The sequence below is a fragment of the Sapajus apella genome, unplaced genomic scaffold (genome assembly GCF_009761245.1).
Source record: "Sapajus apella isolate SASKATOON/1434 unplaced genomic scaffold, GSC_monkey_1.0 scaffold17, whole genome shotgun sequence".
NCBI classification, from domain to species: Eukaryota; Metazoa; Chordata; class Mammalia; order Primates; family Cebidae; genus Sapajus; species Sapajus apella.
The window spans coordinates 27492471-27515348 of record NW_022436957.1 but is presented as its reverse complement, the minus strand read 5'-3'; the positions used below and the strand labels follow the sequence as shown (position 1 = coordinate 27515348).

The following is a 22878-nucleotide window of genomic DNA, read 5'->3' as shown; positions in this document are numbered from 1 at the left end:
CCTGAGACAGTTTTTTTTGGTTATGTGCAATATATTGCATGATTAAATATTTAATGTGTTCAGAATCATGCTAGTCATTATGTAGATAGAATTTTACGCCTGAAGTTATGTGTTCTATAACCAGGATCGCGTAACAAAAAAGCAAGTACGATGTGGACGAGATGCCTTTTTTATCAGAGAAAGGCCAATTTGCTTTTCTTAACAAATCTAAGTAAATGGAGAGAAAAACACAGCCCCTAAATGTTTTCTATTTGTCCTGAAGTTCTCATGAATGAGTCAGAAGACAAGAAGGATTAAATAAATCTGTGAACCTAGAGAGAGCAAACATTTGTTTTAACAATGTAAAACCTATTTGCTTTACAAAATTCTGTACTTTGTAACAACAGTTTTCTTTAAAGCAAGGGCCACCAACTCAAATGTCTTTAAAGAATGATAGAACGCATTCATGCCCCACCTAAAAGCATTCAAAGTATTAATCAAAGTTCTAATGCCAAAACATGTCTGGGGCCAGATTTAACATGCAGCCCTCAGTTTCAGAGGACAAAATCTAACATATATATATTTTCCTTGCTGTAGGTAATGCTGCATTGAATCTATGCTTAAAATTGAGGAATATATGATTTTTTTTGGCCCAGGGCATTATTTCTTGGAAGAGAAAGAAAAACAGCCCAAGATACTCTTACAAAATATGTAGTACTTAAAGCACTTTATGACGAATTCATTTGGTATACACATTAATAACAATGATAATGATGGATATATATAAATATATATATATATATTAATTATAATGTGATGTGAATAAGATAAATACATCAAAAGAAAATTTCATTGTAATCTGATGTTAGGTAAATGTCCCATTCAAATAAATTGCTACTGTACATAATTTTTCTTCAGTTCATTGGCAGGATGTTTGCTCTGGAAAAGAAACAGTCTATTTCTAGTTTTAGAAGGAACTCTCATTATTCTTTTATAGCAACCATTATCAGGAGCAGATGGGAAATTGTTCCAAGAGCATATCTACTATTATACGTCACAGGAAAAAGAGGGTATTGAATGAAATCTAACAAGACCTGCTCTTAACTCTAGTTCCTGTAACAAACACACACAAACATTTCTATGGTTTCAGCATTTTTATTAGTAAAGTACAATAAATGTTTACTGAAATGAAAAAAAAAAATGATACCAGGAGAAAGGAGAGGCTAAAAAGGTGTATTTTATTTCTGATTGTTTGTTGTAAAGACTAATCCTTTTTAAAATAATCAAATTTTATTTTATATACAGGGGATACATATACAGGCTTGTCACAGGGTAATGGCACATGATGCTGAGGTTTGGGATACAGATCTCATCACCCAAATAGTGGGCATAGTACCTGATGGGTAGTTTTTCAATCGATGCGCATCCTCCCTTCCCACCTCTCCTAGTCTGTAGTATCAGTTGTTCCTGTATTTGTGTCCATATGTGTTCCATGTTTAGCTCCCACTTATAAGTGAGAACATATAGTATCTGTTTTCCTGTTCCTGCATTAATTTGCTTAGGATTATGCCTTCAACTGCATCCATGCTGCTGCAAAGTACATGATTTCATTCTTTTTATGACTATGTAGTATTTCATGGTTTATATGTACCACATTTTCTTTATCCAATCTACCATTGTTTCACAACTAGGTGGGTTCCATGTCTTTGCTGTTGTGAATAGGCACAAGACTGGGCCTTTTTATTTGACTGAGTTACTTGCAAATTGCTATTAAAGATCTGGAGGTCCTTAGCTAAAAGTTGAATCTGTAGTGCAGTTCAAATTTAGAAATGTATTTTCTGTTCTAAAGAAGAAAGCCTTCATTCGGTCTTAATATTCAGCTGTAACATCTAATACATATGAGAATGACACAAAATAAAAATATTTTATAAATACCTGTGCAGAGGAGGGGTGCTTAGTTCCCTGTGGCCTCTTAAAAGGCTTCTAGAAAGGGAGAACTTTTATGCTGACTATTGAAGATATGTAACAAATTTGTCCTACACAACTTAGCAGTATTGTCAAGGAATTAGAAAGTTATCCAGTTTTACTGGGAGTGGGAGCTAAGCTTGAAAGTGAGAAGGAGAGGTGGCAGGAGAGGCAGCTGAGAAGGCAGTGGGGAGAAGAGGATGGTCCTTTCATGCTCCTTCTTGTACTAACGTATTTGGATATTATCTTGTAGTTCATATGTGGACTTGATTCTTGTTCTCCTCATTCTGAGCTCTCCTTGACCTTGATTCTTGCCTCTTATAGCTTTCAGTCTTTCTTTACTGAAAAAGGGCTACTTACCTCACCCATTTTTCACTGCTTTCTTATCCTTCCTAGTTTCTTTTCTATACTATTTTTCCACTCTTTTTTTATACTATTTTATCCCTCTCTCCATTTTCCAAACTTTAAAGATTTCCCAACTTTAGCCATCTTTGGATTCTTCTGACTCTACTAAGATGCTCCCACAAGGTTATCAGATCTTCCAGCAAGATAGAGTTCCTTAGTCTATGGACAGGCTAAGTTGAATGTGTCCTGTTGCTATGCTTAGCAGATGCCTTGAGTATTTGTCCATTTATGTTGCTTCGTTACAAAAATCCATCATCTGATAAAAGTTGAAAGATATTACTGAAGTATATTAAAATCTCTGAAAATACTATTGACTATTTTGTCTAATAATTAACGTGACTGGTAAAATTGCTTTATTTATCTTTGAGGAAAACATCAGAAACTGTATTTCAGACTCCTGAATTCTGGGCACTGACAAAGAGAAACAATGAGAATGATCTTAGGATAAAAAAAGAGAAAGCACCATATTTGTATGAAATTTCACCATGAAATTCTCAGTTTCACAACTCTCCCCAAGTTTCATTTTATTACATATTTTCTCTTGACCAGTCAGTAAACTCAGTTAATGATTAACCTGCCTCAAAATAATTTGTTAACAAAATTACAAGTAAATCTCAGTATTGGATTCTTGACATATCTGCTTGTTCAGTGAAGTTTCCTTTCTCTTTCCTCTATTTCCCTGTCTTTATATTTTCTATCAATTGCGTTTAATCTCTTTTTTTTTTCTGTATTGCTCCCTAGTTTGTGATATTTTGCCGATTTTTAAATTTCCTACATAATTTATCCAATTTGTCATAGTACAGTTTCTTATAACTGCTTGTTAGCTTATTCTTTTTCTTCATTTGTCACATTTTTATTTTTCATCTATTGTATTTTCATACAGTTTTGGAAAGTTTTACAAATAGACTTTTTTTAAAAAAATGTATGCAATGTTTTCATATAAAAGTTAGTGGTCTCTTTTTCTTTTATCCTTCACTGTATAAAAATAAAAATGTAGCAATTCTTTCTTTGCCTGTATTTCCTCTTTCCTTCTCCCAAATTTGACCTGATTTGAAGGACTTACATATATTACAGTGCTATTTTCTATAATTTAGGAATACCTTTTGACTTAAAAAGCAGAGGAGGAGTTGAAAATAATACAGTAATTCTACATGTCCCTCCTGCTTCCCTGTCCTCTGCACATGTTTCTAACCTACCCTTTCTTTTTACTGCATCTGTTTCATATACCTTTGTCCCCAGAAATTCTGATTCACTAGACGTAGAGTGGAATTCTGGGCTCTTATATTTTGAAAATCTCCCCATGGGAATTAGATGTGCACTTCTTATTAAGAATGAATACTTTAATATTGGAATCAAAACACAATAGCCTTTCTAACTATGATAAATAATCCAACGGACTTAATTATGATTTTCTTTTTGTCCAGAACTAAGACTAGATGTTAATTGCCAGAGAAATAGATAAGAATGCCTATGACAACAGTACATTAATATGATATCAAAGTTTGGAAATTTTATTGGCAATGAATAATTCAGTACTTAAAATATTTAGAAGCTATAGAATTAAAATTAATTAATGTCGTTCACTGGGTGAAAAAAGTTGATTGAGATTTTACATTTAATTTTGTAAATCCAATGTTATCTTTTCCAGCTCAGAAAACACCATGTACAAATTATTACTTTCTGTTTTGATCCCTTATTTTTCTCCATTATGCTTTATCACTGAGAACTCTCCTTGAGCAGACCATGCACTGTAAATATTTCTCCTGTTGCAAAACCTTCTCATACAAATACAGTAGACTATTTAATGAGCTCTACTTTCACAAAATTAAGAAACCTGAAAGCCCTGATTTGAGATTCTATATAAATGAGATTTAGATCTAACAATCTTAAATTATTGGTTCACTCTTAGCTATTCAATTCTGTCTCTTATTTGGGAAACCGAAATAATAAAACCATCGCTGATTCTACAATTAGGTTGTAAAAGTCACTGTAGCCATCAGCCATGAAGCAAAAAGGCCAAGATCAAAACTACAAAGCAAGGAGACTGAGATAAAAATGCTGCAGCAGGCCGGGCGCGGTGGCTCACGCCTGTAATCCCAGCACTTTGAGAGGCCGAGGCGGGTGGATCACGAGGTCAAGAGATCGAGACCATCCTGGTCAACATGGTGAAACCCCGTGTCTACTAAAACTACAAAAAATCAGCTGGGCATGGTGGCACGTGCCTGTAATCCCAGCTCCTCAGGAGGCTGAGGCAGGAGAATTGCCTGAACCCAGGAGGCGGAGGTTGCGGTGAGCTGAGATAGCACCATTGCACTCCAGCCTGGGTAACATGAGTGAAACTCCGTCTCAAAAAAAAAAAAAAAAAAAAAAAAAAGCTGCAGCAGCTTTAGTTTATAGTATTATAAGCAGCAAGAAGAATATCTTGATTACTTAACAAAGACTCAAAAGGTCTATTACCTGACAACTCAAAATGGTATTCCTGGACCAGCAGTATTGGCAACCTTTCGAAGTTTGTAAGAAATAAAGAATTTTGGTGCCTCCACAGACCTACTGAAGCAGAACTTGCAGTTAAACAAGATCCCCAGGAGATTTTTATGCACATTAAAATCTAAGAAGCACCGCTATGGTACACATCTGATTCTGATGTGGGCCCATGCATTTTTTTTAAAGAATGAAGTAATATTTATAAGTATTGGACACTACTGAAGGAGAAAATATGAGCCATGATCTTTACCCTCTACCTTCTGGACGTCTATGTTTTAGGCAATTTTTTTTCCCAATTCAGTAGTCACTGATGCTTGCATGATCCAGTTTAACAAACAATGGTCATTCTTATGTAATAGTTCATGTTGCCTGAGTAGTTTATGCTGCCTCAAGTTCTCTGCCTAGGCCCCAAAATAAACCAAGGGCTGTACTACTCCCTTAACGCCTCTTACACAGTGTCATAGATCCCAGTGTTATACTCCTTGTCAGATCATGGAAATTACACACCACAGGTGTTAACTTCTGCCACACTCTCACTGCTCCTAACCCTCCATATGACTAAGTCCTACCATTCTTTAACCTCCAAATTCACCCAGAAGTTGTTTCTGCTTGTCCTTTTTGCTGACATCATCCCTCTTCTGACCTATCATTTATTGATCACCTTGCCTTTTTATCCTACTGTATATAGTATAACAAATTATCACTTACAACTGTGTCTTATCTTTTCAACTAGATTATACACTGCCTAAAACCTAGAAAATTATGCTTATTTATTTGAATCTTTAGGAGGATAAGTAATAAGTATTAATGCTAATGACACCAAGGTGATGATGAGCCTGAACTTCCTCCTTTCCTTTCTTGTTCTCTCTTCTTTCCTCCCTTCTTTTCTTCCTCCAACCCTTTCTTTCTCCCTCCACTTCTTTCCCACTTCTCTTATTCATAAATTCATACATTACTCAGCAGACACTTACTGAAACCTTCCATGCAGCAAACATGGTAGTAAACAATAAGAAACAATCATGAAAAAGACACAATATCTGACCTCAAAGAATTTATGATATAAAAGTAATGGCAAAAACATGATTACTTTTGCACCAACCTAAGATACAGACACAGTTTGTTATGACTGGTGTCTCTATTACTAATCACTGACTGTCACATGCAACACTGATCTGAACAGGTGGTAAAGAGTGAGATGTAAGCAATGGAGCAAAGCCAACTAGTTACAAGGCAATATCACATGTTTACTAGAGCACATCTCATGGGCATTCAAGAAAGTATGGCCAGGACAGCTTGTGAATAGTTCAGTAACTGTGCATAGTTTTACATTCATTGTGAAGCACTGTGTCACTGGAATAATGACCTTGTTATCACTTTTGCTGATTTACAGAGTATTTTAATTGCTAAAAGTAAGCTACCAAAATTTCTATTATTCAAAAATAATTTTGCTTGAATGTAGTAAAAAAAAAAAAAAAAGAAGAAGAAGCCAAGAACTGTTTGTGAAATGAGAGTTTAAGGGAGCTTTACTTCAGTCTCAGAAAACATGCATTCATTTCTTCATTTAGCAACATATACTGGGGGCTACTATAAGCTTGGTATTGTGTCAAGGAGTAGGAGAATATATTCTGTCAGTAACATAAGGATTTGAGTCATTTAGATTTAAATATGGTAGGTTCTCAGATATTATTTCATTTTCTAAGGTTTATATTTAGTTAATGTGCTATTTTAATTGACTTACAAATTCTAGGTTATCTTTTTTTTTTTTTTTTTTTTTTTTTTTTTTTCTTTTGAAACAGAATCTCACCCTGTTACCCAGACTGGAGTGCAATGGTGCAATCTCTTCTGACTGCAACTTCCACCTCCCAGGTTCAAGTGATTCTCCTGCCTCAGCCTCCTGAGTAGCTGGGATTACAGGCACCCACCTCCATGCCTGGCTAATTTTTGAATTTTTTAGTAGAAATGTGGTTTTACCATGTTGGTCAGGTTGGTCTCGAACTCCTGACCTCGTAATCCACCCGCCTTGGCCTCCCAAAGTGTTAAGATTACAGATGTGAGCCACCGTGCCCAACATTTTTTTTTTTTTTTAAGTTAAACGGAACACAATTGCCATTTTTATTTAATGGTACAAAGCTTTTTTGTTTTCTGTGTACTTGGTTATAATATTCTCCTTTTCAATGGAACTATTTTTCTGATAGTTTTAAATTTTCATTGAGGTAAAAAGTAAACAATATTTAAGCTTCACAATCATAAAAATGTTCTGGTAACTATAGATTATTTTAAAATTTATTAATGTACCTTAGGGATATCTTGATGGGATACTCCTGAAAGCAATTAATTCTCAGTTTTATGTGGCTTACAATGCAAAATACATTGATGCAGACAGAATTTGATATAAATTTCCTTTTAATAGAGCAATTATTTTTATTTAAATATCTCTAGAGGGTTTTTTAAATACTGTGCCTAAACTATGTTTGTTCTTTTTCACCTCTCGTATCCACAGTCACTAGGAAACCCAAATACTTTGTTCATGTTTAAATTTTACAACATCTCATAGACTATTAAACATGGAACATCCTTGTGGGGACAAGAAATTGAGTTTACTCTTGAGAAGTTTTCCAACTAATTGATTTGTAGGACATTATAACGTCCTCTAGCTGACAAGCTTACAAAAATAAAAACTGGAGCTAACCGAGAGGGTGCTTTTTCCCTGACACATAAAAGGTGTCTTTCTGTCTTGTATCCTTTGGGTATAGGCATGTCAGTTTCATAGAGAAATTTTCACGTGGAGCTTTTATATTTCTTTCTCTCCCTGTACAACCGCATGTTGTAGCATATTTTTTAATCTTTTCTCAAATAAAAAGACATGGGGCTTCATTTTTGTTTTGCCTCTTTGGTATCTTACAGGAACTCCAGGATGGCATCGGGCAGAGGCAAACTGTTGTCAGAGCATTGAATGCAACTGGGGAAGAAATAATTCAGCAATCCTCAAAAACAGATGCCAGTATTCTACAGGAAAAATTGGGAAGCCTGAATCTGCGGTGGCAGGAGGTCTGCAAACAGCTGTCAGAAAGAAAAAAGAGGTAGGATGACAGATCAAATAGAAACTATAACGTTTTAGCAGAGCTTTTTAAGCTGTCCTTAAACAAATATTTCCTGAGAGATTATAAGCAGGGTGAAAGACACTAGCATTAAGGAACCCATCAACCGTTAATCAACAGCAGTAATTTTTATTTTATTTTATTTTCATATACTAAAATATATACTTGTTGATAGTGCTTTTCTGCTATTTGAAACTTTAAGTTTGTTTTAAAAATCACACATGATTGCTTAAAGTGAATGTCTTCAATATATTTTAACTTCAACAAGCTGAATCTCAGTTATTTTTCAATATTTTAAAAAGCAATTATAAATGATTGTTTTGCAGGAAAGACAGATCTTTGCTTAGTTTTAAAAATAGCTATGAATATGACTATGAAGCTAAAAAATGTGATAGTGATATTTACCTGTATTTTCACCACATTTGTGAACATATTATTGAAGGGGAACTTGAGCCAAAAATGTTCACGTTTAATGGGGAAAACAAAACCTCTAAAAGGTTACTGTCAAATGTAATCATCATTTAAATTTCCCTTGGAATGTATTGAAGGCACAGAAAGCCAAATGTGTGCTGCTGCAGTTGGAAAGCATACATAGTTTATAAATGGGATTTTGTATTATGCTTCCAGTTGTTGATGTTAATGTGTCTTATTTTATAAGGGAAGACTTGGCCTTTATTTACCAAATGATACAATTGTTGTGAACAATGAGGACGTTGTTCTATTGCCAAGCTCTTGCATCCCACCTATCATCCACATAATACGTGGATTTTAATATTCAGGAAGCTAGAACAACTCATTGGTGAATATCTTTTGTTAAGATGTATTAAAAAGAAGATTTGGGAATTATGGCATTTGTCTTTGCCCACCTCCTCTTTCCCTCTTTATTCATGTTACATTATTCAGAAAGTAGATACAATTCACATTTTGTACAAAAGAAACACATTAGTTGACCTAAAGACACACACACACACACACACACACACACACACACACACACCCCTTGCCAAAGTTAAAGAATAATAGCCTCTCGAAAATCATTTTTATTAAATCTTGGTTTTGAAAATCTTCTTGATTATAGATAGATAAAATGAAGAACTAAAGTTTGTAGTTATACTACTTCATCCCAGATTGAAATCCTTCTATTAATCATACTAGTAATCCATTATTGAAATAACTGATGCGCTTATAAAATGAACAAGTATAAACTTGTATAATGTTACTTCTGAACTAGGCTCAATCTAATCTAAAGATGGTAAGAAATAAGAAAATTTTAAAAAGTTGGATACCATGATATATATATATATATATATATATGCATACACACACACACACACACACACACACACACACACGTATATATAATTCATAAAAAGGATTAAACTGACTGGAAGATTATTTTTATATAATATATAAAGTATATATTAAATACATAAAATATATAAAGTATTGTTTCCTATTTTAAAATATCTTGCTCATATAATATTTGAATAGTGCATATTAATATTCTCTCTGATAACTCTCATTTACTTGAATTTTCAAAATCTTGTTATCTGTTATTGGGCTCTAAAGGCACATTATAATTTATAATAAAGATATAGCAATATGCCAGTTTCACCAAATAAGCTCTAAAATTTTAGATCTTTCTAAGTTTATTAGAAAGTAGTATACACTGACTCTGTTGTGAAATATTATACAAATGTTAGGTTAATTACAGCTAGGGATTTGGCTGTAATTAGAAAAGAAATTTCCCATTTAAACATGTTGACCTACATTAAATATTGCACTTTTGTGCTTTAAAAAGTCAAGATCAGCTTCCTTGAGTTTTTTTTTTTTTTTAACTCAGCTTTTAAAGTTGGCTATTTCACGCTACATTTTAAAAATAAATGTTAACATATTTAAATTTCCACTGAGATCACTTTTGTGGCATACTTCCTCAGGATTTTTATATCATTTAAATTTTATGAAATGTAAAAATGTAATAAAATGTAAATGCTGGTTCTACCAATATACTCATAGCTATTTCCAAGCATCCAGTAGCAAATCAAGTAAAAATAAATAAAATAATATTTTACAAAGAGCATGTTAACCTAACAATTGTAGAAGGGCTTTTGTCATTGAAAGTATTTCTAGTCAATGGCATAGTCTCAGTGCAACCCAAGCAGAAGTTAGAAGGAAACAGAAGTTATTTATTGCACAGGTAAAAAATAAGATAAATAACAGTCAACATTTTAATAAGATTTCCAAGTGATTCACATACACAATAAAGTTTGAGAAGCATTGCCTTCAGTAAACAAGCTTTGGCCTCAGTTTGCAACACCTGTCCCACTTTGTTCATTTATATTAATTGTATTTCCATAGATATTTCAATCTATATACCTCATACATACCTTTGTATGATGATGATGGTTAGGGTGGTGGTGGCAGTGATGGTGATAACAATATTGTCAGGCACTGTTCCAAGTATTTTACATAGCTCAATACTTGTAACAACTCTGTGAAATAGTTGCTATTCTCCTTTTAATTTTATAAAAGGCAATGAGGTCACAGATTGATAAAACTCTTTGCCCAAGATTGCTCAGCTAGCAAGTATTTGAACCAGGATATAGTCCCACAGTCTGACTCCAGAGTCCTTACTCTAGATCAGATCTTGCATTATTTATCTCAGTTTTGTCCTTCAGGATTCTCTGGTTTATACTTACACTTTCTTCCCACCAACCTTCCACTTACCTTTGATGGCCACACATAGTAGCAAAAGAATTGGATATAGAATCTGTTCTGACTTCTTTTTCCAACCATGTTTTCTATCATTTCCACTATTTCCATTTATGTCTGAAGCTTTGAATGACCTGAATTTTTCTGTTCTTCGTCTTTCTTTGGTTGAATTCCCTTTCCCCCTTTTTTTTTTTCTCAAAATCTTACACATCCCTCAAGACTCATCTTAAGTGCTATTACCTCAGTGAATGGGACCTGCTCTTCTCATACATAAGCAGTTTATTCTTTTAAGGTTTTCTTGCCCCCCTTTTTATAATACTCATGTAATATTTTATGTATCTATCATGTATCATTCCTATTTATATATGCTTTTCCCCAGCAAGATTAAAAGTTTCATGAGAGCAGAGAACTTTCTTATGGTTATCTCTATAATCCACAGTACTTAACAGAAAGCCTGACATATCGTAGATGGCCAGTAAATACTTTCTTAATTTACATGGTAAGAATTTTATTCACATTCAGATTAAACTGAAGATTTAAATCTTTACAGCTGACATTATTATATAGGTTAAAAATAGATCTAAAGAGCCAGACCAATTTTTATGTTTTTATCATGTTATCACATATCCATGGGTACATTTGCAGTTCTAGAAATTGACCTTGATCCTTTCTAGTCTTAAAAAAATGAAAGGAATTTGGTTAATAATGTTTTAGGTGTTCTTCAGAATTTAATACATTTAAGAGACAAGCGACTTCAATTTCTTTAGCTACTTATAGCAAAAAGCAGCTTTTTGATTCAAACAACTTGTACATTTTTTTACCCAAGTTTCACCATATCCTAATAAATTTTAAGTGAACTAAGTAGGAATTAGCCCTGAAACTGGATATTTAGCCTCATTCTACATAGAGCCACAAGATGTTCTAGATGCAATACATATTACCAAAGAGCTATTTTTAGATTGATCAGAGAGAATCAAACAGATATTATTATTCACAGGTGTCTATGGAAAAGCTGGTATCTTCCCATCTGTTCTCTGATGACTCTTGAAAAGCTTTCAAGGACATTAATAATTCTTCATCAAAAGGCTATGAAAAATCAGCTTCATAGTTAATTGTTTTATGTCATATTCTATTTTTTCAACTTGGCTAGCTCTAGTGAAACTGACTAGCTGGCACCAAATATGTTGTTGCATTGGCTGGTACTAAGGATACCACTGTGTGGAGATATACAAGTGAATACACTTTATTTGTTGCCTTCCATGACCTTTTATGTGCCTGGGAAAGTAGGAGATAGGGAGAGTTTGTAGGGAACATGATCTCTGGGATGGGCCTTAAAGGATGAGAGGGAGCAAATGAAGAATAAATGGACATGCCAGAGAGAAAAAGTGACAGGAGCAAAATCACTGAAGCCAGAAAAAATGGCCTACATTGAAGGACTATAGACAGTTCAATATTAAATAGCTCTCTTAGAAAAGCAAGCACCATTAAATTACCCTACACTCTTCATTTTCTATGTATGAACTGCCCAATTCCCACTACAAACTTAATTATGGATACGAGTAACCTGTAGATGTTTTTGAAAGATATTCAAGTGTCCTTTCTGGTACCATGTATTTTGGCTCCCACCATTTGATAGTATATTCTCCAAGAGTCAACAGTCTGTGGTTCCTACCCTGTCTATGCAAGTTATTCTTGTTATTAAAATTTTCCTATTTAATTAAATATCACAAAAACTAATGAAATATAAATGGAAAGATAAGAGAATTGTGTTTTCTATGAGTACTAAATTGAATGCTTTGAAAGACTTAATAAAGGTGATTAGAAAAAAAAAAAAAAAAAGAGCTTGCACAGTGGCTCATGCCTATAATCCCAGCACTTTGGGAGGCCAGGGCGGGTAGACAACCTGAGGTCAGGATTTCAAGACCAGCCTGGCCAACATAGCAAAACTCCATCTCTACTAAAAAAATACAAAAATTAGCCAGGTGTGGTGGCACACACCTGTAGTCCCAGCTACTTGGGAGGCTGAGGTGGGAGAATTGCTTGAACCTAGGAGGTGGAGGTTGCAGTGAGCCAAGATCGTGCCATTGAACTCCAGCCTGGGTGACAGAGCAAGACTCCATCTCAACACAAAACAAAAACAAACAATAAAACAGTGCTGTTGAATTAGATATAGGTAAGAATTCTGTTTAAGATTGGGTATGAGGGATAGAATCCCCAAAAATTGGAGGTATTTTGCATTCAGATTATTTCCAGCATCTCCAAATATGACTGTACTTTAAAGAAACCAAGCTAAATGTCACAGATTATGAAATGTAGAAGTGTTTTATGCAAGGAATAATATGCTTAACTTCAGTCTGTGGGCTTTTACTCCAGGAAAAGTCTTGGACCCCATATCAAAAGGTGAGGTAAATTAGTGACCACTTGTATATTCTAAGAAAAATAAAATGTTTGAATACGTGTAAACGCATTTATATAATTCCTCCAATTTTACAATATTTTTCCAAAAACCACCTATCCACTTCCCTAATAAAATTTGATAAAGGGACTTCTTATTATATGTATAAAGGCTGAAAAATGACACAGTGACAAATGAAACAGTCAAGATAGACCAGGGCATGGAAGATTTAAAATCTCAAACAATTTTTTTCCAAGATAGGATATAAGGATGTTGGGAAGTCGTTTTTTTAAATTATACTTTAAGTTCTGGAGTACATGTGCAAATCATGCAGGTTTGTTACATAGTTATACACATGCCATGGTGGTTTGCTGCATTCATCACCCCATCATTTACATTAGGTTTTTCTACTAATGCTATCCCTACCCTATCCCCCTACTCCCCAACAGTCCCTGGTGGGTGATGTTCCCTTCCTTGTATCCATGTGATCTCATTTTTCAACTCCCACTTATAGTGAGAACATGTGGTGTTTGGTTTTCTATTCTTGTGTTAGTTTGCTGAGAATGATCATTTCCAGTTTCATCCATGTTCCTGCAAAGGACATTAACTCATCCTTTTTTATGGCTGCGTAGTATTCCATGGTGTATATGTGCCACATTTTCTTTATCCAGTCTATCATTGATGGGCATTTGGGTTGGTTCCAAGTCTTTGCTATTGTAAACAGTGCCACAATAAACATACGTGTGCATGTGTCTTTATAACAGAATGATTTATAATCCTTTGGGTACATACCCAGTAATGGGATTGCTGGGTCAAATGCTATTTCTAGTGCTAGATCCTTCAGAAATCGCCACACTGTTTTCCACAATGGTTGAACTAATTTACACTCCCACTGACAGTGTAAAAGTGTTCCTATTTCTCCACATTTTCTCCAGCATCTGTTGTCTCCTGATATTTTAATGATCACCATTCTAACTGGCATGAGATGGTATCTCATTGTGGTTTTGATTTGCATTTCTCTAATGACCAGTGATGATGAGCTTTCTTTATATATGTTGGGAAGTTTTTATATGCTTTATATTTGCATCCTTATATGCCCCTTTGATAGTTGAGTTCAGAGTGAAATAAAGAGAGTAAAACTGGTGACAGGGTGGCTTAACTTAGAGACAGTGAGTGAGCAGAATAGAATTACAAAAATGAGACAGATTCATGAAATATTTGATGACAGTGGAACAACTTAGTCATTAATTAGATGGGTTGATGAGGGGAATGAAGGGACAATTCTAAGATGATCTCTTCTCCAGGTTTTTTTTTTTTTTTTTTTTTTTTTTTTCCCTTGGGGAACTGGCTGAATGGAATGCTGTTAGCATAGGAAATACGAAGGATAATAACCAGATGGAAAAAGGAAAGCAAATCAGACATACAGATTTCAACTTTGGATATAATAGTCTTAATGGGTTCGTGGAACATTTAAAATAAGGTAATCAGAAAATATACATTTGAATATGTAAGTCTAAACATCAGGGGGAAGACAAGGGCAAAAGACACTAAGCCATTTTGTTCTCAATGTAGAGATGGTAGCAATTTCCATTCAACTAACTGCTTCTCTGTACAATACCTTTCTCAAGTCATTAATTTGCTAACCAGTAAACAAAACAGAATTCCCAGGGTACACAGTAACCATTAATCACTGCTTGGGAAAGGAGTTCAGGTATCAGGAAGCCAATGTGGCATATGAGCACTAGTAGTGACAAATGAACCAAAGTAATATGGGTGATCTTTATGGGGCCACAGAGTACTGCTATAAACTATCACAAATCAGAAGGGCTGGCAAACAAAATATTTGGGATCAATCAGGAAAAACCTATCACAACATAGAGAAAAAGAAGTTCAAAGATTTCATCCTGCAGATTGCCAATCAGAAATGAGCCCTTTTTATTTGGGACACCCTAGGGAATGAGTAGATGTCTATATGCATATTTAAAGTATGACTACAGCATTTATTTGACTATACTGCAAATAGTCAATATAAGGGTAGCTATAGAGCCCATAACATGAAAAATAAACACAAAAAATACATGCCCTGGTTGGACCCCTTAACTTGCATTCCTATAAATTCACTCTCCCTTTAAGGTTATTGCATTTAAAGTCTATCTGTCCATTTGACCTAACAGCAGCTGCACCAAGACTGTACCATTAAAAAAACATACAAAAAAACAAAAACAAAAACAAAAACAAAAAAAACCCGGGCCAAATGGCATTATGCATTTATTTTCTTTGTTACAAAGAAAGTTGAATAGTTTACCCTCAAAAATATGTGACATATTTCATAATTAGAAGCACTCATTTACAAAGTGTTTTTTATGTTAGAATCACAAACCGTAACCTTCCAAAAAAGGAATGCGCTATCCACAGGTGAGTGACCTAGCTTCATTTGCAAAAGAAAACCCGAACTCCTAAGAGAAAAATGTGTTGATTATTTTATTGATTCCTTCCCTTGGTTTAATATAATTAATGGATATCTTAGATATGTATAATAAGTCTATTATCATGTTTTATTTAATATTTCTTTGTAAAATGGAAAGTACTACATTTGTGTAAGTTGCCAATTTAACAATTTCTCATTTACCATTACGATGGTGAATATATAACAATCCTTATTTTCAGCAGAATGCCTTATCTCTTATTTCACAGGAACCTTGTCCCAATTAATTATTCTCTCTCCTGAATGCACATAAACACAAGCATGTCTTTACCCTTTTTCTACTGCCTCTCTATCCCTGATCAGGTGAATGTTACTAGTTCCTAGATTAAAACATAGATATATTTAAACACTCCTTTCCAAACGTATTCCACTGTACTTGTCAGGATTCATAGCTGTGAATAACAGAATTTTGTTGAAATAAACCGAAATGGACTTTAGGAGAAAGATACAGACCTGTTCCTATTCCTAAACAAAGAGATAGAAAACCAGTTCAAAATGGTCAGAACCCAAAAAAAGAGGCTCAGCTCCAAGAACTATAATTCAAGTCATACCCTAGATTCAGTTTTGAACTCTTGGACTCAAGCGATCCACTATCTTAGCCTCCCAAAGTCCTGGGATTGCAGGCGTGTGCCATGACATCTGGTCCCCGTACACTAGATCTGAATGTTGTCATGGTCCACTCTACCATTGCAGACACTGTGTGAAAAATGTCATTGCTACTAGAAAGAATTCTAGATAATGCCTTATAATTCTGTCACTCATTCCAGATTCAAAAACTGAACTTCTCCCATCAGATTCCATTCTTATTTGGAGATTTTTTTCCACATAATCAGAGTGTTCAGACTGTGGGCAACCAAAGTTAACAAATGTCTCTTACTTCCCCTTTCTAGTTATTATTCGCATTTGAATCTTCTTCATAGTCACTGTTACTTAAACACACATTCTCTATTATCACATCTCTCTCCCCTCTCTCGCTTTTGCTTTTAATCCAAATCACTGCTCAGAAACCATTATTGCCAAGAATGCCAATGATTTCTTGTAGTTCAATGCACTGGACATATCTTAGTCCTATTATCTGTAGGCCATGTGACATCAACTGAACACTTTCTGTATTAGCGCTTGGTCCTATCTGTCTTCCATGTCAGTACTTCTATCTGACTTTGTTTTTACTCTCTATGTAATTCCTTACTATATGGATGACAGTGCTTGCTTTACCTGCAACTAACATCCTGATGTCTCTCTGGGACATGTTCTGAACCCTCTCTTCTCATTCTATACAGTTTCCCTGATTGTTATCCATAGCAACAAGTGTAGCTTTCACTGTATCAATTAGAATGAAATCTAGAGAGACTCAAAAAGAACTATAGTAACTGAAACAAGGTAGAAATGTATTCATCTTCATGTAGAAAGAATCTGCCAGTAGGTAATCCAAGGTTGGTATCATTGCTCTATGATGTTAAAGACCCAGATCCCTTCTGTCTCACAGTTCTACCATTCTTTGGTGTGGTCCTTGCAGTCATGGACTAAGATAACTATCAGATTTCTATCCATCACAGCTGCTTTTCAGGCTGCAAGATGTAGGAACTGGAGAAAAAAGGGATACCTCTAACCTTTTAAGGGGAATTCATGGAAGATCTACGTAACACTTTAGCTTATATATCATTGGTCAGAATTTATTCTTGTGACGATGCCACACTGCAATGGACATTGAAATGTAATGGAATGGATCATGGGGTAAGCAGTTAAGCAGTCTCTACCAAAGTCACCTATTTCATTTTATACCCTAAGTCTAATATTTGACCCAATAAATAGTTTCAGATTAGATCTACATATCTAGCTTCAAATGGAGCATTTCCTCTCCTGTGTCTCAAAACCGTCTCAAAATCAGCATATCCAAAACTCATCATGTTATATTCCTCCCCCAAATCTACTGTGGGTAGTATCACTATCTATTCATGTACCTAAACTATAAACTTGGAAGTTGTAACAGCTAGTATTAATGACACTAAATTTTGGGTATTTTCTCTATGAAAGGGACTTTGGTAAGAGTTTTACAAATGTTTCCCACTTAACTGTCACAATATCTTAGTTATAGAGATTTTATATGTCCATCATCTCACCTGACTCTTTGAGATGATAAGCATAGCATGGCAGCATTCTTTTTTTTTTTTCCCCATTTATTTATTTTATTGCATTTTACATTTTGGGGTACATGTGAAGAACATGCAAATTTGTTGCATAGGAACACACGTGGCAGTGTGATTTGCTGCCTTCCTCCCCATCACCTACATCTGGCATTTCTCCCCTTGCTATCTCTCCCCAGCTTCCCACCCCCCACCCTCCCTCCCCTATTTCCCCCCAACTGACCCCAGTGTGTAGTGCTCCCCTCCCTGTGTCCACGTGTTCTCATTGTTCAACACCCGCCTATGAGTGAGAACATGCGGTGTTTGATCTTCTGCTCTTCTGTCAGTTTGCTGAGAATGATGGTTTCCAGGTTCATCCATGTCCCTACAAAGGACCCAAACTCATCGTTTCTGATGGCTGCATAATATTCCATGGTGTATATGTGCCACATTTTCCCTATCCAGTCTATCGTTGATGGGCATTTGGGTTGGTTCCAGGTCTTTGCTATTGTAAACAGTGCTGCAATGAACATTCGTGTACACGTGTCCTTATAGTAGAACGATTTGTAATCCTTTGGATATATACCCAGTAATGGGATTGCTGGGTCAAATGGAATTTCTATTTCTAGGTCCTTGAGGAATCGCCACACTGTCTTCCACAATGGTTGCACTAATTTACACTCCCACCAACAGTGCAAAAGTGTTCCTATTTCTCCACATCCTCTCCAGCATCTGTTGTCTCCAGATTTTTTAATGATCGCCATTCTAACCGGCGTGAGATGGTATCTCAGTGTAGTTTTGATTTGCATTTCTCTGATGACCAGTGATGATGAGCATTTTTTCATATGTTTGTTGGCCTCACGTATGTCTTCTTTTGAGAAGTGTCTGTTCATATCCTTTGCCCACTTTTGAATGGGCTTGTTAGTTTTTTTCTTGTAAATCTGCTTTAATTCTTTGTAAATTACGGATATCAGCCCTTTGTCAGATGGGTAAACTGCAAAAATTTTTTCCCAATCTGTTGGTTGCCGATTCACTCTAATGATTGTTTCTTTTGCTGTGCAGAAGCTGTGGAGTTTGATTAGGTCCCATTTGTCTATTTTGGCTTTTGTTGTCAATGCGTTTGGCGTTTTGGTCATGAAGTCCTTGCCTACACCTACGTCCTGAATGGTTTTGCCTAGATTTTCTTCTAGGGTTTTTATGGTGTTAGGTCTTATGTTTAAGTCTTTAATCCATCTGGAGTTAATTTTAGTGTAAGGTGTCAGGAAGGGGTCCAGTTTCTGCTTTCTGCACATGGCTAGCCAGCTTTCCCAACACCATTTGTTGAACAGGGACTCCTTTCCCCATTGCTTGTTTTTGACTGGTTTGTCAAAGATCAGATGGTTGTAGATATGTTGTGTTGCCTCTGAGGCCTGTGTTCTGTTCCATTGGTCTATATCTCTGTTTTGGTACCAGTACCATGCTGTTTTGATTACTGTAGCCTTGTAGTATAGTTTTAAGTCTGGTAGTGTGATGCCCCCCGCTTTGTTCTTTTTGCTTAGAATTGACTTGGCTATGCGGGTCAATTCTTAAGAGCATGTTACAAACTATCAAATTACAGCTCAAAAAATTAAGATATAAGTCCAAGGCTAACCAAAGTTATAGAAGGATTGATAACTAAAAGTCAGTGATTTAGACCCAAATCTGTGCCTTTTCCCTTATTGTTACATATGACCATATCTAGCTATGTGAACAAAGCAGCTAATAATGATGATGGGGTAGGACAAATAAGCAAGTGAATGTTCCCCAGTACATTTATGATTCTTCCTCTGCCAATTTAACACCTTCAAGCCTGTGTGTTCTTAGATATGTGCTTCCTCTTATGTCTAAGGAAAGTACTATATTTGATATGCTTTTATGAACATTTTTTTTTGAGATGGGATCTGGCTCTGCCACCTAGGTCGGAATACAGTGGCGTGATCACAGTTCACTGCAGCCTCAACCTCCCAGGTTCAAGTGATCCTCCCACCTCAGTCTCCTGAGTAGCTGGGACCACAGGTATGGGCTACTACACCCAGCTATTTTTTTTTTGGTAGAGACAGACAGGGTTTCATTATGTTGCCCACCTGGTCTTGAATGCCTGAGGTCAATTGATCTGCCCACCTCAGCCTCCCAAAGTGCTGGGACTACAGGCATAAACCATTATGATTGGCCTGAATTTTTAAAATTTATTTTTATTGAGGTAAAATATACCTCTATATAAATAAAGGTAAATATAGCTTTACCATTTTTAAGAATACAGTTCAGTGGTAGTAAGTACATTTATATTATTTTTCCCCTTTACCCCCTCCCCACTTCTATTTGTGACCTCTGGTAACCACCAAGGTACTCTCTATTTTCATGAGATCCATGGTTTTGGCTCCCACATATAAGTGAGAATACACAATATTTGTCTTTCTGTGCCTGGTTTATTTTACTTAAAATTATTACCTCCAGTTCTATCCATGTTGCTGCAAATGACAGGATTTCATCCTTTTTATGGCTGAATAATATTCCATAGTATATATATAACACCGTTTCTTTATCCATTCATCCTATAAATTTTAAATTGTGTGGAATTTGAAAAATACTTAAGGGAAAATGATGATCGTATAAAAGAAAATTATCTAGAAAAGTAACATTTATGCAATAAAAAGAACAAAAGGATTTCTGAATGTGGATATGGTTTGTGGAGTGTTTCAGAGGTTGAAAGATTGTGAAGAACTCGATAGGTATGAAAAACTCGATAGGATGAGAAAAAATGAAAGTTCTAGAATGTTCTGTAACTTGTAGATGAGTTCCCTATATTAATTTCAAAATTTAAAATAAAATTATAATTATTTTTCAGTGATCTATTTTTGCTGGTCAGTGTCTCTGTTGGTGTAACCCTTTAATGAATATGGGTCATGTGGGACCCTGGATTTTACTAGAATTACGTGTGTGAATCAAATCTAACTTTATGAACCAATATAATGACTGTTTTTTAATGATTAGAGTCTATCCATGACAAAAACAGCTTGTTTCTCCTACTGATTTATTTGGTGTTTTCTTGGTAATTAACCTTTATGCTAGACAGTAGAAAATCAGGGTACTTGGACTTCAGGTTGGCCATTAAATAAACCTGGCAATTAAATGCTGGGTAATTATCACTTGTGTTCCCACTTGTGTTTATTACCTTTGGAGGTACGTAACGTGGTATCTTTGTGTTTATATTTTTAATTTGTTCTCTTTTCTCTTGTGCCAACTAGTTAAATTATCTGAACTTCATTTTACTCATTCAAAAATAAACATAATAATACATATTTATAGAGTTGTTGTAAGAGTAAAAGATAATGTAAATAGATTGGCTAGCTCTATGCCTAGCACATGAGTAGGTGCTTAGAAGTTAGTGTCTGGGGACATGACTTCTGGGGGTGATAAAGTGAGTGGCTTGACAAATCTCCCCAAGAATCAATAAAATGGGACACACTGGACAACACATTTTATGACCCTGGATATCAACCAATGGCATATGCCAAATTGATTATTGATAAAGAGTACTAAATTTTGTATATGAACAATATGAACCTACGGTGTATTTGTCTATATTACTCCCACTCCCCGCTCCCAGCTTGGTCAAGCATGTTAGTTCTATTAAGGTAGAAAAAGCCATGGAAATCAGCAGCTTTATCACCACAGGGACTGATTTTATTTGAAGCACAAGTTTAAAACTCTATATCCAGAAGCATTGTCAGTAACAGCGGAGTCCTAGGTGGCAAACAAAAAGGCAAAACAGCAACTCAGCTGGCCTAAAGATGCAGCCTTGATTGGAACAAGCAAACTGTTTGGCAAACTGGCCAGAAATTTAATTTAACTAGCGTATCTGCAAAATAAGGCAGCCGTAATGGGCCTCAATAAGGACTCCTTGTGTCTCCTTTATGAAAACTTTAAATGTGCCTGTATGTTGAATATACCTTCTAACACATATAAAGAACCTTTAGCAAAATTTGGAAGTCTTACCGCCTTGAGGTATTTAAGATGAATTGCTGACCAACTATTGACTAATGCAAAGTAAGCTATGCTTACCTGTAGGAAATTAGGCATAAAGTTTGTTTCTGTTGTTTGATGGGGAAAGAATATCAACAACCACAAACCTTGGGGAAACAGATTCCATAGATTTCATCTAGGCAAGTTATTAAAACCTTAGTTTAAAAACTCTGGGCATAAGAAGGAACATCAGAATTTGGTGCTATTTTAATAGGTTATTTAAAATGTCAAATTTTCAAGAAAAAAATTATGATACATTCAAAGAGACAGGGAACTGTGACCCATTTTCATGGAGGAAAAGCAGTCAATAAAAGTTGTCTCTGAGTTGGCCCAGATATTAGCAGATAGAGACTTAAGCGCTCATACTATAAATACCTTCAAACAACTATAGAAAAGCATGTTTAAATAATTAAATGAAAGTATGATAACAATAACTACCAACAGAGAATCTCAACAAAAAGATACACACTATAAAAAAGAATCAAATGAAAATTCTACAACTGGAAAGCTGAATAGCCAAAATTTTAAAAATCACTAATGGGGCTCAAGAGCAGCAGATAATATGACAGAAAAAACAAATCAGTAAATTTGAAAACAAGTAAAAATTACCCAATCTGAGGATAAGAGAAATATAGTATAAAAAAATGAACATGATTTATAGACTTGTCTCAAAACATTGAGTGTATCAGTGTAGATGTTACAAAAGTTCCAGAAAAAAAGAGAATATGACAGAGGCAGAAAAATTATTTGAAGAAATAATGACCAAATACTTCGCAAATATGATGAAGCACAACAAGCCCCAAATAGAATAAACACAAAGAGATCAATACCCCAAACATCAGATTCAAACTATTGAAATAGTTTCAATTGAAATTATTGAAAGGCAAATGGAAAAGTCTTTAAAACAACCAGAAAAAGTGACTCATGTACAGGGAACACATGATTGACCGTTAATTTCTCATGAACAATAGAGGCCAGAGGTATTGGAATGACATATTCCAATACTGAAAGAACACAAAATTGCCAACCAAGAATTCCATATAAAACAAAACTATCCTTCAAAAACACAGGCAAAATAAAGATATTACCACGTTGAGAATGAGAATATTTCTTGCTAGCTTACATGATTTACAAGGAAAACTAAATGAAGTCATTCAGTCTAAAAAGAAATGATATTCAGTAACTCGAATC

At 35.1% G+C, this 22878-nt stretch overlaps 1 protein-coding gene across 13 annotated transcripts in view; it reads left to right on the top strand.

Moving 5' to 3' along the window:
* Positions 1 to 22878, top strand: part of DMD (dystrophin) — a 2282798-nt gene that overhangs the window by 1387411 nt on the left and 872509 nt on the right. For all 13 annotated transcript variants that reach the window (XM_032285804.1, XM_032285805.1, XM_032285797.1 and 10 more), the window contains one exon: positions 7738 to 7913. In XM_032285804.1, the coding sequence (XP_032141695.1) occupies positions 7738 to 7913 (176 nt within the window). The remainder of the gene's footprint in view (positions 1 to 7737; positions 7914 to 22878) is intronic.